This window comes from Cygnus olor, chromosome 18 (assembly GCF_009769625.2).
Source record: "Cygnus olor isolate bCygOlo1 chromosome 18, bCygOlo1.pri.v2, whole genome shotgun sequence".
Lineage (NCBI taxonomy): Eukaryota > Metazoa > Chordata > Aves > Anseriformes > Anatidae > Cygnus > Cygnus olor.
In genome coordinates, this window is record NC_049186.1 from 4,306,786 (window position 1) to 4,324,105 (window position 17,320).

General features: G+C 57.5%; 1 protein-coding gene across 9 annotated transcripts in view; it reads left to right on the forward strand.

Moving 5' to 3' along the window:
• SEPTIN9 (septin 9) overlaps positions 1–17,320 on the forward strand; it is a 129,568-nt gene that overhangs the window by 58,367 nt on the left and 53,881 nt on the right. The window contains exon 1 of one of the 9 annotated variants that reach the window (XM_040530139.1): positions 6,688–6,841. The exons of 7 other annotated variants lie outside the window; for them this stretch is intronic. In XM_040530139.1, coding sequence (XP_040386073.1) covers positions 6,787–6,841 — 55 coding nt within the window. In that variant the 5' untranslated portion in view covers positions 6,688–6,786. Of the gene's footprint in view, positions 1–6,687; positions 6,842–16,878; positions 16,895–17,320 lie in introns of those variants that run through there. One more of the 9 variants, XM_040530144.1, reaches the window with a different exon arrangement.

Genomic DNA, 17,320 nt, shown 5'->3' on the forward strand with positions numbered 1-17,320 from the left:
TGGAGCCAGTGGCACCCCACAAACAAGCAGGAGGGCTTTGCGAAGGGGAACACGCCGTGCCGTGCGTGTATTGAACTCACCAGGGGGTGAGCAAGGTTTCTGAAGCCTCTTGTTTCCATTAAAATGTCTGTGCTGTCACGCAACCAGGTTTTCGTGCCTGTTTGGTCTTAATATTAAAATGGAGTGGTTAATAATTAATACTTCATTTAATAATTGAAGTAATTAAGTAGGTTTTCTGCTTGGATCCTAAACCACTGCACCTCCCGTTTTGTTAAGAAAGACTAACCTGAAAATAAACGAGGAGAGCAAGGGCACGAGGCTGGGGTTGTTTTCCCTGCGTGAGGCTCAGGCAGATGCGATTCCTGACCCTCTTCCCATTTCCTTCCCATGCAGGCGTCCCCCGACGTTTAATCAACACCAGAGAACTGCGCTTCCCTTCCCAGGCACCGCAGGCTCCCAGCCCTCTCCGCCAGCGTGCTGAGGACCCTGTGGTCCGGCCGGTGGCAGGGGGGGACATCTCTGTCCCCATATGCCTGCTGCCGTGGGCACCGTGCCTCGTTCCTTCCTAGGGCCGGCTGTGCCCCACTCGAAACCTGTTCGGCTTTTTGCCCCCTTGATTTTGTGGAAGTCCTGGTATTACTCCCATTGCTGGCTGTTAAAATCTTCCTCTAATTTCCAGCCCGCAGCTCTTATACCCTGTTTATGTCCCAGCCCTGTTTGGGTTTGGATTGTGGTGTGTGTTTTTTTTTTTTTTGTTCCCTTGGTAACAGTGATCTTTGCCCGCAACACCTCTTCCCTGCGGCGCATCCGGCGCATCCGTGTGCGATGTTTCCAGCGGTCACATCCCCTCCCCTCCCAGCCCTCCTTTCTGCCCGCTTTCACTAGTGCTGGGTGGGCAGGATGAGTCAGGACAGAGCATTAGTGATTTCCGCTTTGCTGCTGAAAGTACCTAATTTACTGCATTTTAGGAGCACCCTCGCTTTCTCTGCATCGCGTCAGTGGCTTGCGGCCGTGCCGGGACCCCCGGTGCAGCAGGGTCCTTCCCACTGCTTCCCTCTGCTCAGGAGCAAAGACTTTGCCAAAAGCCCTTTAGGCACTGACCTTCAGTCCCTCTTCCAGATTTCATCTGTTTCTGTTTTCCAGGCTCCAATGTCATCCAGATTTTATTTATTTATTTTTTTTCTGCAGCACCCAGGCTCTGTTTTTGCAGCCGTGGTTTCACAGCTTTGTGGCACCAGGGGATGCGATCTGGCTGCGTTTCCTTTATCTAGAAAACCAGTCAGTTGTCCAGCAGTCTCAAATCAGCAAACCCGTTTTGCACTTTTTCAAAGCTTTTCCCATGATCTTAGTTTCCTTCCAGAGGAAGGGAAGTATGACTAGCACTGAAATATGGCTGTCCTCACTGTATTTCCCACTGCTTAGGAAGCAGGAAGGGTCTGAAGTCTTATGAAGGAGTGTTTTTTGTGACAATTCCTGTGTAATCAGCAGGGCTGGATTTGTGGCGTCACCTACATGAAAGCCTGGGCGGAGGCGATGGGAACCAGTGTCGGGGTTTCCTTCCAGTGTCCCCCACGTCCCCTGCCAGGCACGCTGCCCCTCTCAGGGAGCCCCCCAGCCAGGTCAGCTCTTCCTGTGAGTTTATTACTTGCTAGCTCCCCACTTCTGAGCGATGGATGGTGTGTGCCTCAGTTTCCCCACCTGTAAAATGGTGATCATTGCACCTCTTCCTGGGGGATTGGCAACAAAAATGGTTTTGGGCAGAAGCATAGGAACTCAGAAGCTGCAGGAAGCACACGAGTGGAAGGGAAAGTAATTGCAATAGCTTTTTAAAATTTATTTATTTACTTAGAAAGGTGCGACCTGCCATTCCCTCACTTCCAGAATCTGCCTTGTTTGGGTTGTCATGCCTCTGTTTCTACATGCTATCCTGCATTGATGCTGCCTGTCTGAGAGGAGCTGCTACCAGGGCTGTGCTGTGCTTAGGGACAAAATGATGCCGTGGGTGGTGGGGGCTGGCACCACGAGAGCCTCCACTTACACATAACACCAACCTGAAAAGGCTGGGAAGGGCATTTCATACTCCATCGGCAGCAAGGAAAGATATTGTTTTCTCAAAAGAAGCATTAGGTAGTTAATAACAGTATTTAGCTGCTCCTGCCTGGTACTTTTGGTCAGTAAGTCTCCAAGCATTTTATTAGAAGCGGCCACAGCTTTAGAGAGCTCTGTTTTCTAATTAAAACAGGAGGAGGAAAAGGAAGACGCTGTGGATGAACTACTTGCTTTTGTGAGCTAGATAATTTGATTCATGCAGCCACAGTGACTCATGCCACCTCGTCTGACCAAGTCTGATGCTCATAACTGCAGCAGATTGTGAGAATGATAAGAGAGCTGCTCAGAAAAACCTCGACTTGTGGGAGGAAGAAAATCTGCCCCAATACCTGCGTTCTTAGCAACCTGCGAGCAGACTGTACAGTGCTGCTCAAATCTTGTGTGTGAATAGGAAAGTCCCCTTTCTGCCCCCGCCCGTCTTGATGAGGGATCTTGTAATGCCTTCCCTCTCCAAAAAAAATGGCAGTTTTTTCTCCTGTTAGGCTTTTTCTCCTTGCGGTGACTTCGAGGTTTTCTCTGCATTGCTGGAGTTTCACCAGCCTCGGAGAAAGTGGCTGCAGAAGAAAGGTTTGGAGAAAAATATTTAAAAAGTCAGGACGATACCGCTCCTTCCATTAGTGGCAGCGCAGGGATGGTGCCACGGGGGCAAGGGTTGAGGTTTCTTGCCAGCTATTGTGGCATCGTGCCACTTTGAGCTGGGTATCTACAAGTAGATGATCAGCAGATTTCACAGGCTGTGTTTTTGGGACAGGAAATCACTTCTAGGCCAGCAAAACAGCTTTGCAGGAAGCTTGCTGCTCATCTGAAAAGCAGTGACGGTGGAAGAAGAAGGGCTGAGCAGTCAGTGCCCTTGGTGGCCTGGGTTAGTTAGGAAACTAGGTGCTGTAGTATGGTGAACAGAGCCACTTACTTCGAACCCTCCTGCAGCCGGTGGTTTGTAAACGGGGATCGTGTCTTGGGCAGCAGTTACTGTGTGGGATGTTCCGGAGGTCCCAGCTAGCAGGGAACTCCAGGTGAGTCCCGTGGTTAATAAACCTGAGTGAGGCCCTTGGCTGTGTCAGCAAGGGAGCAGCAAGCACGAGAGATTTGCGCTGAGAACAACACAAGTATACCGTGTTCCGCCCCGTGTTTTAAAAGCAAATCCAACAACAAACACTTGTGGAAAGTTGGGACAAAGGAGCAAGAAAGCTGAATAAATGACTAAGAGGCCAAAGAAAATACCTGCCCCGGAGGACAGAAGGAACAGAACCCGATTCACTTACCAGGAGGAAGGTAGGTGACGTGATCAGCGTGGGAGAGTGTCACCAGCAGGCTCAGGGTCCTTAATCTCCAACATCTGCCAGGCAAGGGCAAAGCAGGGCCTCGCCGAAGCTGAATTGCGATGAGCAGTACCACACGTGCTTCTGAGGCGCTGCTGGGGAGCCCCAGGAAGGAGCTGCAGGGAGATGGATGCTCTGTCCCGTGGGGCTGGGTGCTCTCTTGCCACCTGTAGGGTTGCCTGCCTGTCCAGCACCTCAGCTCAGCACAAGCTTTGGGGTTCAGGGTGTAGCTAGCAAAGCAGAAGATGTGGTATTTGGTTGTTACGTGTGGACTGGACGAGTGAGTGATTTTTTTAGTATTGTAAAGCCTCTGGCAGTGGCTAAATCAGATAAAAGTGCATGAAAATCTCCAGGAGAGAGAAGGATGGGCTTGTGTCCCCCGAAGGAAAGCCTGCTCCTTCACTGCATAGCAGGTGCTGGAGTTGCGCTCTGCAGGGCGAGTTGCTTACATACCTCCCTGCTTTAAATATTTGCTGTGAGAACCCTGGATATTCCTGCGATTAGTTGTGGTGCTTTTCCATCTTCCTCTCCCCCTCCCAGTGCCTTAGGTGCACATGGGTGCAGTATTTACCCTTCTGGCAGCTGGTTGTAATGAAAATGAACTCTAATAGGTTATTACTTGACACTTCTTGGGGCCATTCTCCAGCCCTGTTGACTTGCTAAACCTTTATTAGCAGCAGATATTAGATCCAGGGTGATTGCAGAGTGGCACAGCAGCCAAACCAAACTGCCTGAACTCTTCTGCTGGAAAGCTTTGAGCTTCCCCACCGGCATCTCGAGATGGGCAGATGTCACTGACGCTCGCTACACGGGATCAATCAAGCAATATATATATTTTTTTCTAGTGATTTACTTCTTATTGCCTCCAGTGGACCTCAGAAACAGTCCCCATCACCGTGCCACACAGTTCCCCATGGGATGTGGAGCAGAGGGTGCCATCAAGCTCCAAGCAGCAGGCCTGTGCTGAATCTTCTGAGGGTTATGGGGGGGGGGAGACTCTGAACGTTAAAAAGTGTGCTCAGTCCTTCCTAACATTAGCCCTATCGTATTTTTTTTTCTTTTTTACAGTATTGTTTTTGAGTTTGTCTTGATTAGTTCATTTTTTCCTTTTAAATTCATTCTGGAGCCTTGTGATGAGGGTGCAGCAGGATCTGATGATCCTCACCAGCCTTGACAACAGCCCAATGTCGGTAACAGCTCCGGCAAGGGAGTCGTCGACAGTTCCTAACAAAGCAGCTTTTACTCCTCTGGTAGCTCAGGCTAAATATCGACAGCTATGTTTTACTCGCTTGGAATGGACTGCGGATGTGACCTGCATGCTAGCATTTGGCAAGAGAGAAACAAACCCGCTTTCTTCTGAAAGTCAGTGCCAATGATGCAGGTCAGCCAGCACAGGATCGGGTGTGACGGGGCAATAGCCACTGCTCCTGCGAGCCTGCGAGTTGACGTGAGCATGGCACAGACCTGGGACAGAGAGCTGCAGCCCCCGCTGTGAATCCAGGTTGGTTCTTGGTCTCCTGTAGGAAATCCGGAGCAGGTAGGGCGTCCAGGCAGTGGGACTGTCAGGGAGACTTGCACCGATGTGTTTACGGACAGCATATCACGCGGGGATGTGTTTACGTTTCCGTATTTGCAACTGCACGGAGGTGCAAAGTGTGCTCCTCGCTGCACTGTTGTGGTATGTTGGTTCCTGCCATCACCAAGCATGTAAGAAATGAAAGAGCTGAGCACTTTTCTTTGTGAAAGAAGAAGAAAACCACTGCCTCTGCCTTAGAATACCATACTTCTATTTTAAAGGTGTGTTCTCAAGGCTGGCTGAACAGTTCTCATGTTTTAAAATAATGCCTTTCTGTGTATTAAAACCTCAAGCTATTACCAGTATGTAAAACCTGGCTCAGGAGTGCCTTCTATTCTCCTATTATTATTATTATTATTATTATTATTTTTAACATGGAATTTCTTGAGTCTGGGAAATCGGTGCTGTTGGTTTCATTTTCTGGTTCACATACACTATTGGAGAGTCTGTGGTGTCTGCAGACTTCTTTGGAGGTGGGAGGGCTGTAAAATTAAAAGTATGACACATGTGATGAAGCCTGCACTTTCTGCAGTAATATACAGTAACAGTACCACGGCTTTGCATAGTATTTCTTTATGGTTCACCCCAGGTGGACTAAAATCCAAGCCCATTAATTGTGCTTTTCCTGTTGATGTGTCTGGACGCATTTTCAGGGGTATCATCACTTTTAAAAGATGTTACAAAAGCGTGGGGTGGGGAGGATAAAAAGAGAGGGTCAAGAGGGCAAAATGTGAATCGACGTGGGAGGGGAGAAACATCCGATGACGAGCAGAGGTGCACAAACCCAAAGAGGGCGAGACGTGGCGTGCAGGCTGATGTGCATGGCTCATGTCAGTGCCTGGAACTGAGGTGTGCCTTGCTGCCCCGGGTCAGAGGGAGATGCTTTTGGTGCTGCCGGGCTCGGGTAGGCCCCGCAGCCTCCCCTCTTGTGTTGGTGCTGATTTTCCAGAGCTGCGGATGCGGCTTGGGGTCGGTAGCGCCGGGTGCCTGCTGCTAGTTAGCGCTCTGCTTCGGGTTTGAGAAAGAACAAAGAGGAGGATTGGGAGAGCTGCAGGGGTGGGACTGAGGAGAGCTTAGGGGTGCTTGAGAGCACCCCTGGTGTGCCCCAGCGGCTTGGTGCCATCGCTCTTGTGGGGTGGCCTGGGTGGCTCGGTGAGGGTGCCACCGCCTGTGGCAGCCACTGGGGGCTGGGAGGGACCTCTGGAGGATCCCTGCCTAGGGCCAGAAAAGGGGCAGCCGGAGTCCTGTTTAGGGCCAGTAAAGGGACTGTAGGAGGAGTCCTATTTAGGGCCAGTAAAGGGACCTTGGGAGGAGCCCTGCTGAGGGCCAGCAAAGGGACCTCCAGAGTCCTGCTTAGGGCCAGCAAAGGGACCTCCAGAGTCCTGCTTAGGGCCAGCAAAGGGACCTCTGGAGCCCCGCTCCGGACCACCAAAAGCACCTCCAGCAGCCGAAGCCACCCCCTCACCCCCCCCACCAGCACCCCCCGTGCCCTCCTCCCCACCGGGGCTGTGCGCGTGGGGCAGCCCTGAGACCGTCCCCCATCCCCGCTCCCCCAGCCCCATTCTCCGGGGGACCCCCCCCCGGGGCCCCCTCTGGCCGTGCGGGGCGGGCCGGCCGGGCTGACGGGCGCGGGGAGCAGCCAGTGGGCGGCGCGGGGCGGGCCGGGCCGGGCCGGGCCGGGCCGTGGCAGCGGGCCCGGGGCCGCGGGGAGGCGGCGGCTGCCGCTCGGCCTCCGCCATTCATTCGGCCGCGGGAGGCGGCGGCGGGAGGCAGCGGGGAGGGATGGCCGACCCGGCCGTCAACGCCCAGCTGGAGGGCATCATCTCCGACTTCGAAGGTGGGGGGCCCCGAGGGGAAGCGGGGGGGGGGGGGGGGGGGAAGGGAGGAACGGGTAAAAGTTGGTGGGGGGCGGTGGGTCAGCGGCGTTTTGTAGGGTTTTGAAAAGGTGAGGGTCGGGTGGGGGGACCTGGAGACCTGCCCGGGGTCCCACAGCCCTACAGGGACACCTTAGCTTTCCCCCGGACCCCCCAGCCCTCCCGGGGTCCCACAGCCCTACTAGGACCCCACAGCTCTGTTGGGGTCCCACAGCCCTACCAGGATCCCACAGCCCTCCCCAAGATCCTACAGCCCTATTGGGGTCCCACAGCCCTATTGGGGTCCCACAGCCCTGCCCGTCCCCATCCCATCCCCTTCGACCCCCCGGAGCCGCAGCAGCTGCCTGGAGCTGCCAGCTGTGCGGGTCCAGCTGTGCGGGTCCAGCTGTGCGATTCCAGCTGTGCGGGTCCAGCCGTGGGGCTCGGGAGGGCTGCGAAGGGGGAACCGGGACGAGCTCGTGCTCGGCTCTGCCTCGGCTCCGCGGCTTTGTCTGGAGGAGCAGCGCTGCGCCCCGCTGCTGGCTGCTAACGCAGGGTCCTGCGGGACGCTTCGCTTTCCTGCCTTTCCCCGGTTGCTTTCGGTGGGTTTTCAGCCGAGGACACGCGTGTGACGCAGTGAAAAGTTTGTGGATCCCCAGGCGTTGGCCCTGCAGTTGATTCCCAGATTTTGGATGCAAACGCAGCTATAAAGTAGCTGTGCTGTGGGTACTGAATCTGAGTTTCAAAAACGTCCGTAGCAGGAGCTGCCTGCGGCAGAAAGCTTTGGGTTTGTCCTGTGGCACGGCTCCAGCTGCCTGATAGCGTTGCACCGCTCCCCGCTGGGGTATCTCCTTGCAGTCCCCAGCGAGCTGGAGGGGATGATGCCGGCGCCCCGGGCGGCTGCGGCTCTTGCCCAGCGCCTTGGGTTTTCGGGGAAGGGACAAGAAAACAGGCTCGTGAAGGGGGTGCTGCTGCCAGCTGTGTGGGTTAAAGGCAGGCGAGAGGAGAGGGGGGGATTTGTCTGGAGCAGGCATCGAGAGGGCGGTTCGGGGGAGCTCATCTTCCGGAGCGGAGTTGTGGAAAAGCAGCAGCAGCGTCCCTGCACGCATGCACTCCCGCGTCCTGGCAGCGACCCAAGGCGAGCTTCGTGCAGCGGTTTTTAGAAAAAAAGAAAAAAAAAAAAGAGAAGTCGTAGGGATCTGGGGGCCGCGGTGAAAGCTTGTCCAGGGGCCGCGTGCGTTGCGATAGGCTGAGACAACTTCACCGCCTCCTGGCTAACTCCTTCTTGCCTTCCGTGAAGGAGCAAAGTATTGTTTTTCCTGCTGGGTAGATGAGGAAGCCGAAAGCCCTGCGGTTCCTCTTCCAGGTTGGGCAGGAAACGAGTGGCAGGGCTGGGGTGTCAGCAGGCTGCTCCTGGGCTCTCGGGTGCCCTCGTTCTAAGATGCGGCCGCGTCTGCCTCCTCTTTGTGCGGCCCTGGGCTCTGCCGCAGCGCCGGGGTGGGGGCGGAGGGTTAGCGAGAGGCCGAGGGAAGCCACATCCTGTAGGAAGGCCGGGGCCAACGGGATCTGGGACAGGGAGCAGCCCAAATGTCCGCGGGGTTGTTGCCCCAGGGCTCACGGGGATGTTTGTGACCCTTCTTTGGGGACTGGGGAGCGTCCCCTTGCAGGGCTCCGTACTGCTGATGTGGTTACATCCGTGGTTATACCAGGTCTCCTGCCTGCCCCTGTTGTGTTTAAATCCCCGAGGAAGGAGTAATTCCCAGCTTGGATACGGTAAAGGCTCAGCTGGGAGCCCTGGGGCTGCTTACTCCGGGCCATGCGCGTTCCTTGGCGAGGCTGAGCCGTGTGTGGTGCCACTCTACGGTGTGCGGTGCCTTGCGGCCCCTGCCCATGCCCAGGGAGAGGCTGAGGAAACAGCAGCTCTGTGCAGCTGCAGCTAAAAAAAGGTCTGCCCTTGCCCTTGAGCAGGGATCCGGGGACTGTTTCGCAGTTCGGTTAGTTCTCTGGGCTGCACAGCAGCATCCCTACAACAGGGCAATTAATGACTGCCGGGGGGGTGTCTCAGCCTGTGGCTGAGCAGCCAAAAACGCCACGAAACACCAGGTCAGCCGGCAGCCAGAGCCCCCTTGGCTCTTGCCAGTCACACACCGCTGCCTCCCGACCCACCGGGGTTGCTCCTGCCGCCCTTCCTCCTCGCGGCTCTGCGCGGTGTAGGACCGCTGGGCTCCAGCGGGTTTGGGGCTTGGCTGCCGTCGCCCCCAGCTCTGTGGGGGATGCAGGGGCCTTTTCGGAGAAGGGAAGGGTACCAAATACTCATAGTTTAGCAGGCTGTGTGCTGCGTGCCCGGCGCTGCGGTGGGGACAGCCACATCCAGGCAGCAGCGTGCCCACCTCGTGCTGAGCCTGCAGGCACCGCAGGGGAGCCCTAACCCCGCTCGTTTCGCTGGCAAGGGCTTCCCCGCCTTCAGCTGGGGGAGAGCAGCGTTAGGTCTGCGGTTTGCCAAGCTTTGCAGGACGTAAGTTACGGGTTTATAGATTTTGGCAGGTCTTCGGCAGCGCCGCTGGTTCAGCCGCGGTTGTGCCAGGACTTCCCAAGCTCGCCTCTGCTGGGGCTGCAGGAACCTGCCGCAGCGGGTCAAGGTGGGTGGTGGGACGTGGGTGGTGGGACGTGGGCAGTGTGAGCATCGTGTGAAGCCCAAATCATCCTGATCCTGCTCAGGGTGAGCAATTCTGCAGCGTCGGTGTCCTCCGTGTTCAGCTGCGGGCCCTCGTTGTGGGACTGGAGAGGGGAGGATGCTCCCCTCGCTGCTGTTGGTTGCTTGTGGTGATGCAGGGAGATAACTCCACGGTGCGGGCCTCCTGCTTCCTGCTACGAAGTTAAAAGCAGCGTGTGCGTGTGGCCTGCTGCAAGGGGGAGAAGAGATGAGCTGCTCTCTCGGGAGCGAGGCTGCGGCCGAGGCTCCAGCGTGCTGGAAAGTGCTGATGGCGCTGGCAGCGGCGACGCTGAGCGCTCTTTGCCAGTGCGGTGGGTTAGCACCAGGCTCCTTGCTGTGTGACGAGGTTGAAGCACAAAGTTTCCCAGGAGATGCAAGCTGCGAGTGGCGGTCGGTGCCGAGCGGGGCTGTCGGTGCAGAAATCGCCGGGTAGCGTGGCGGGGTCAGACGCGACTTCCAGGGCTAGAGCCTGGGCTCGCAGCTCCGCTCCAGCAGAAACCGCCAGACAGCCTTCATCCACAGCGGTTAAGCCCCTGGGGAGCTTTCCCTGACTTTCTCGTTCCCCTTGGCCCAACTCCGTGGATCTTGTGAAATCTGGGATAACGTTAGGAAGCCGAACCCCAAGCAGCCGGTGAGTGACGGGCTCGCTGGTGCCCAAACCTTGGCGTTGCGGGACTGAGGGCACGGGGCTCCCAGCCCGCCAGCACGCCTCATTGCTGCTGGAAGGCTTCTCCCATCATCGCTTTTGTTTTTCCTTCTCCGCTGTTGGCACCTTCCCCTCGGGTACACGCTTCTCGTGCTGCCCGGCGAGCGCTGTTTCTAGTATTTCAGCCACAGGCTTTGTCTCAATGAGGTCTTGAGTTGGGCTAAGTTACGTTGTGGTTTTTGGGGTCATTAAAGACTAAAAGAGGCGGCCAGGTTGCTTGCAGAAATTGCCTTTTCTATGCCCGTGAATCTCACGGGCTCGTCCTTAGGGCTCTCCCGAGCAGAGATGCGGGTGGCTCGGGGGGCTGGCTCGGGGCTGGCGTCCCTGCTGCTCCCGGCGGCAGCTGCTGCCCGTGGAGGGCTCAGCCCCGCTGCTAATCTTAGCAGCAGCCCGCCGGAGGGATGGTCACGGTGTTATGTGGGTGAAGCGCCTCAAATTCAATACGGAGAAAGGCCCCGGAGCGGGGCTGTCTCGTGTTTCCCTCAGCGCCTCCCTGGATCCAGGCTCCTCCGTCCCTCCCGCGGGGGTTTTGTAGGCTCGGCTCTCGCCGGGGCTCGCAGGCGAGGGGCTGGGCTGGGGGCCGGGCTGCGTGACTCACGGCCCTGGGTGTGCGGAGGCTCAATGCCTGGAAAAGGAAATGCGAAAAGATCTTCGAGATTACATCGCGGATCATCGCAACCCGGGGAGCGAAGCGAAGCTCCTGGACTCCAGTTGTTGCGTTTCCTGGGCCATCCCAAAAAAAGCTCATCCTGCAGCCGGTGCATCCGATGCTTCTTACCACCAGAGTGGTGCAGTTAGGGCTGGCAGCGCTCTCCCAGCTGGTTGATCAGTTGTGTCCTGCTCCGAGACAGCCACCGGCTCCGACAGCCCCGAAGATGAGCTTCACAGACACTTCCGAGCCCGAGACAAAAGGACGGGCTGGCCGGGAGCTTTCTGCCAAATCAGCCCGTGGGGGAGAGGCAGGAGCTGGGGAAGGTGCCGGTGGGAAGGCAGGAGCTGTGTCTCCTCCAGAGGAACTGGCCTTTCACGTGCCAAGTGGAAAGACTGCGTCTGCCTGGATACAGCAGCGGAGACCTGCAGTTGTGGCTTGTTTTCTTTTTTCCCCGTGTATATTTAGTTTCTTGGGAATACAGAGGCTGTGAGGGAGTGGGAACGGGAAGAACAGGACGTGGATCTCTCCATCCACGTGAGCGGGGCTCTGGGGATAGCCTCTGGCCCCGGTTAGGATGTAGGATTGTCCAGAGGTCGTTGTTTATAGCCATCTTATGCAACGAGGGCTGGGCTGCGTGTCCTCGGGGACGGGCAACCACCGCAGCGTGGAGCAGAGCGTCCTTGGCGCCGTGTCAGCGGGGAGCGTTTCCAGCGTTGGCTGGTAGGGGCGAGCTCCTGCCGCCCGTCAGAGATGTGTCTTGGGCAAAGCGAGCACGGTGTTGCAGTAATGAGAAAGGAACCTTTCAAAGTGGCTGGAGGGAAGGGACAGAGGGTGGACGGGTCTTTGTGCCAGGGCCAGGATAAGTGCTTTGGCTGCACAGCACTGCTGGTGCCTGGAGGGAAGTCAAGGTTTGGAGCACGTCTACCGAGTGCTCGCTAGTCTCTGGGATCTTGGTAGCATCTTTCCCTGAGCTAAAGGCTCACCTAAAACGTAGTCGTTCTGCTCTGCTCCTTGGTACCTCCCGTTGGTGGTTTATGGCAGCAGTGAGGGGGGAGCGCTCCTGGAGTGCTCTGGGTCACGCTGTTGTGTCCAAGGGACCACGTCCACATCTCTTGGCTAACAAATGCCAGCAAACCTGCTGCTGAGCGAGCATCCTGACGCCTCCGGGTGCCCTGCGGCCCCGCTGTCTGCTGCTGGTTCCATTTCTGCTTTGCAGCCCTTCCTCGCAGGGAGCCCCTCAACCCTTTTCCCAGGAGCCAGACCCCAGACAGCAGCCATGAGAGCCTGCACTGGGACTTGTCATAAATCCAAAGGCAATAATGGAGGCTTCAGAGCCCATAATCACCCCAGATATTCACGTTTCTAGCTCTGATATTTGATATTTAAGGCGCTGTCTTTCTGCAGTGCCATTACATAGGCTCTTCCCCTTCCCCTCCCTCCCTCCTCGTGCTGCACTGAGCCCTGCAGGGCACCTCCTGGCCGTCAGGGCTGGGCCGGGGAGGCAGCAGTGATGCTGAGTCCTGGTTAAGCTCGTTTGGAGCCCACAAAGCGAGCCCATGGGTCTGAGGCTGCTTGCTGATGGGGACGTGTCTTTTTGGTGGGTGCAGTGTCCATCGGGGCCTCTTTATGGGGCAGGGCTGTGTTGCACCGCCGTGCCCTTTGGCACAGGGCTGGGGTTGTGTCCTGGCCACCTCTTGTTCCACACTTACAGGGTGCCCTTTGGTGCTGGCACCCCTCTGCTTTGTTTGTGGGGGCACGGCACCCACCCGCTGTGCCGCTGAGCCCTCCCTGCCCCAAAGGGCAGCGGTGAGGAGCAGCCCTCGGGCGGTGACCATGTGCCTCGTTGTCCTCGGCTCGTTCCAAAAAGCTTCATCCCCCCGATGAAGGAGAGCTCTCAGCTCCCGACGCCGTGACTCAGGCTTTTACTGTGATCGCTTCTGCGAGGCTGTTGGAGGGCGCTCAGCCCTCGGGGCTCCTGGGGACACCTCGGAGCGGGGACCACGGGCCCCTCCGGGCCGGCTCGTGGCTGGTCTGGTGGCAGTGCCGCCTGTCCCCTGCGTCCCCCAGCGCTGCGACAGAGGCCCTGGCGGTGGCACCCGAGTTAAGTTGTGTTGGCCTGGGGACATCTCCACGAGGTGCTGCTGCTCCTCGGGTGGCCCTGCAGCCAACGGCCGGCACCCAGGGGTGGTCTTGGTGTCGGCAGCACCAACACCGGGGAGTTCTTTGTTGTTATTTGGGCGAAGCTGCCGTGGGTCGGTAGTTCGGGGGTACCTGCGCTCGCAGGTTGGTTCCTTGGGGTCAGCAGGGAGGGAGCTGTGTCTGCAGTTACCTCTGGTGGAGGTGCCCCCTCCTCTAACCATTTTTGCTGATTTATCCTTTTCTGTCGCATTTTAACCAGCGTGTTGCAACTCCGCCCGCCGGAGCACATTATCAAGCTGAGATTTAATCACCTAATGATTTAATCAGTTTAATCACCCAGCGCCCTGTCCCCGAGGCTCGTTGCCCACCTGAGTCACTCCTGATGTCCCCTCTGTGTGCCTGGCCGGGACCGTGACTCATCCCCAGCCGTGTCTGGCAGAGCCTCTGACGCCACTCAGTGCTTTTGGCTTCCTCAAGGCAGCTGTGCAGGGCCCTGCTTGCTCTTAACCCTTTGCAGCGTTGGTGCCCTGCACGCCAGCGCCGAAGCTGGCGGTGGTCTGGGGGCTGCAGGACCATCTGCATCACGATTTGGCCCTCTGGGCAATAATTGCAAAGCATTTTAGAAATCCCGGCGGATCAAACCAAAGCCGCAGTCCCCTGGGAGGCAGGGAGGATTTATTTCCCTCTTCCCTCTCCCCTCCTGAAAGGAAACTGGAGCACGGACCGGAGGCAAAAGCTGTGCGGAGAGCCAGTAATGCGATCTGTGGGGCTGGATGCCCTGTTCTGCGCGGGGTTGTCTGTGCGAAGCCGAAATATTCGTTTCATAAGGGAAGTCAAATAGCTGGTCAGATCTGGAAGCATTTTGCTGAGGGTTAGTGGTTACATAAAACAGAGTGCAACGGAGAATCAAAGCTAAAAACCTTTCTAGAGCTCCCTTATAGGGACTGGAAATCTGGGATTTTGACTTAATCTGAGTGTGGATTATTTTTTTTTCTATTCTTAGTTCCAACTTTGCTCTTGCGTGCTGATAAATGGCTGGGTCTGCTGCATCGCTCTCTGAGGCTTTGTAATTTGCTGAACAGGAGTGAAATGCTGCTCGAAAGGCTTTGGTTAACGGCAGAGCTCTGAACTTGCGTTTATCCCCAAATTTCCTCCGTAATTCAGTTCTTGTTACGGTTTGCACGGTTTACAAAGCACTGCGTGGTGACAGCGCGTCGCCACTGATGTCTTCCTGTGTCAGGCCATGAAATCTGTGGAAACTTCTCATTAACGCTGGTTTTTGAAGTCAAAGGAACGGTTTGTGTTTGCATAAACCATTCACGGCAGCAGATCATGATTATATAGGTGTGTTTGTGGCAGCAAACCTATTTTTATGGCAAAAAAGGGCACAAAACCTCCTGGTGCAAGCCCAGGGCAGGACCCAGCAGTCCTGACCTCTCCTCCTGCCTTACCCCAAATGACCGGCAGCTTTGGGAAAGTTGCTGAAGCTTCTCGCCTTCGTTTCCCCAGAGGTAAGAGGGGCACCCGAAGCTCTTGTGCTGCTTCGAAGCTGCGAGTCTTGAAGCTCGTGAAGCCCTTGGGAGGGGAGTGCTGGCACGGGGGCTCCGCAGGCTGCCAGCTCTCGGGACTTGCCCGTCCCAGCTGGGTCCTGGCACCGCCGGGAGCCCCCTGCTGCGAGGAGGGGTGGAAGCGTGCCCTGCTGCAGGAGCTTTAGGGCTCGTACACGCCGTACACGTGGCCTGTGGGTGCATGAAGAGCATCGTGCTTGTTCCCGTAGCCGAGGCGTCTCGCTCCTAAAGGCGTCCTGGATGCTGTGGGTGCTGGTAGCTCCCTGTCGGCATCCCGAGCTGTGGTTTTGGGTAAGCAGCACTAAAAACCAAACCCGGGTGTCCCCACGGTGCCACGGGGAGGATGCCAGCGGGGCCAGTCGAGGCAGGGAGCTTCCTGCTGCCGGGGGACAGGGCTCCCGGCAGCTCGGATGGCCACGAACAGTTACTGGCATGGGGTCTGGGGGGGCCCGCTGAAAGAGGACACCTGCGGCCGCTGCCTCCCCCTTTTTCCTCCCCGGGAACAGGAGGTCGCCATCTGGTAGCAGTTTAGAGAAAGTCAGTGCTCTGAAACGAGCCCATTGTATCGTGTGAAACACCGGGGCGACTGGCTGGCCTATTCCCATAAGGCTCTTATGTGTCTGAAAGCGCAAGGAAAGCTTTCAGTGCTTAAGCAAGCAAGCAAATGTAACCCCTGGGTTACAGAAACCATGTGAGGGGCAGAGGATGTTTAATGGGAAGCAGCTCAGCACCGCGGCAGAGCCCGGGGCTCAAGTTGCAAAGCAGCTAGCGCAGGTCCGGGAGGAGCCAGCATCCCTCTCTGTTTATTTTGGTCTCCTCCAGAGCTCTGTGCATAGAGGTTTCCTTGTGTAGAGCATCCCCTCGACTGTTACTTGGGGTATTCTGTTTAAAAGGAAAAGGAAAGAAAGAAGGAGCAGATGTTCCTCCGCTGACGGCCCCTTCCCACGTGCTGCCCGGGGCAGGACGAGCCGCATCGCCCCCGGTTCCCAGCACCCGCGGGGATGCTCGGAGCCTTGGGGCAGGAGCCACCGAGCCCTTCACGTCCCCTGGGCGCCTTTGCCTCGATCCCAGGGCTTGGGACGTGGTGGGGGACCCTCCTGCAGGGAGGGGAGCGATGAGATGTGACCCCCAACCTGGAGGGGAGCAATGAGACGCGACCCCCAGCCCTGCCACTTGCCTGTGGCTTCTCTGGAAACTCTTGGCTGTTGTCGTACGTGCTTCTGGGATCTGAACCAGACCTCCGCCCCCTCTCGCCAGTTTGCAGGATCCCCCAAGGAGCAGCTTTAACAGCCGCCGGGACCTGACCGTGGTGCAACCGGGAGGGCGCAGCAGCCACGCTGTGCGAGCATCCCCAGCACGCAGCGGACGGGGACACGAGCGCTTCACTGCTTCTCTGGCAGTGCTCGAGCCCGGGATGAAGGCGTGTGTGTCTTGTCCCCAGCGCCAGGCTGCCAGGGAGCAGCCCATGGGCATTGCAGCCACTTGGCTCGAGCCCCCTGGGTGGCAGAGGCAGGGCAGGGGGGATGGAGGCACCGGGACGGGACGCGGCCGTGCCAGGAGGGGCGCAGGAGGGAAGCGGTGATTCCAGAACGGGGCTTTAAGCAGGGGGAAAACATCGGCAGCAAGAGGAAATCGTGAAACTTGAAGTACAGATTTGCTTTCTTCCACGTGTCAAAACATTTTCGGAGGATAAAATTACTTCGCAGAGCGGCGACGGCCCCCGCGCGCGCTGGCATTTAGTCCAGCCGGGCTGCCAAGCTGGGGGGTCAAGGCCGGGGGCTCGCAGGACCTGCAGTTGTGTGCAGGCAGCAGGTGCTGCCACGCCGAGCCCCACGTGCCAGGATTAGTGCGGGGGCTGCCCGGCTGTCCCTGCCTCCAGAGGTTTGGGAAGGGGCCGAGCGAGCGATCCACAGCCCAGGCACGAGGGTCGTGCTGCCCGGGTTGGGTTGGCACCGAAAGGGAGCACTTGGGAACCTCGCTTTAGGGGATTTCCAGCTTGTTTGCAGTGGGACGGGAGCCACTGCCTTCCCGCGGCACGGATTGAGGCAGTGGCTGCCCGAATTGGGTTGGAATCGGTTAAAAGGAAACGCGTGTAAATGACAACCCCGCTTGGCGCTCACGCCCCGCGGCGCAGGCACCTCGAGAGGAAGAGGAGGAAGGGCGATGCTCCGCGCCTCCACCACCAGCCAGCGGGAGGGATGCTGCTGGTGGGGCAGGGAAAGCCCTGCTAACACCAAACAGCCCCAGGGAAACGTCACAGTGGGGATATAACCCCGCAGCAGGGCCGTCCCGCTCCCTGGAGTCCTCCATCAGGGACGTGGCCCTGGAGCCTGCGGGGACCCCGGGCACTGCCCACGGCTGCCAGCGGGGCCCCAGCACCATGCGGAGCCGGCCTCGGGCTCCTGTTGTTTTAATTAATACGCCAGCTTCCCCGCAGGAAGCCAGGGGAGGGTCCTGCGGAGCAGAGGCTGTTTGCTTTCCTTTCTTGGCTCTGGACAGGACAGGCTATTTTTAAGCTTTTCTCCCTTTTTTTTTTTATTTTTATTTTTTATTTTTTTGGCCGTTGTTTCGCTTCCCAAGCTCTTTCTCTTTTCTGCGCGAGGAGCAGGAGCGAGGCGATGCTGCGCAGGGGAGCTCCGGCCGGGCTGGGGACCGGTGTCACCGGCGGTGGCATCCCTGAGGACC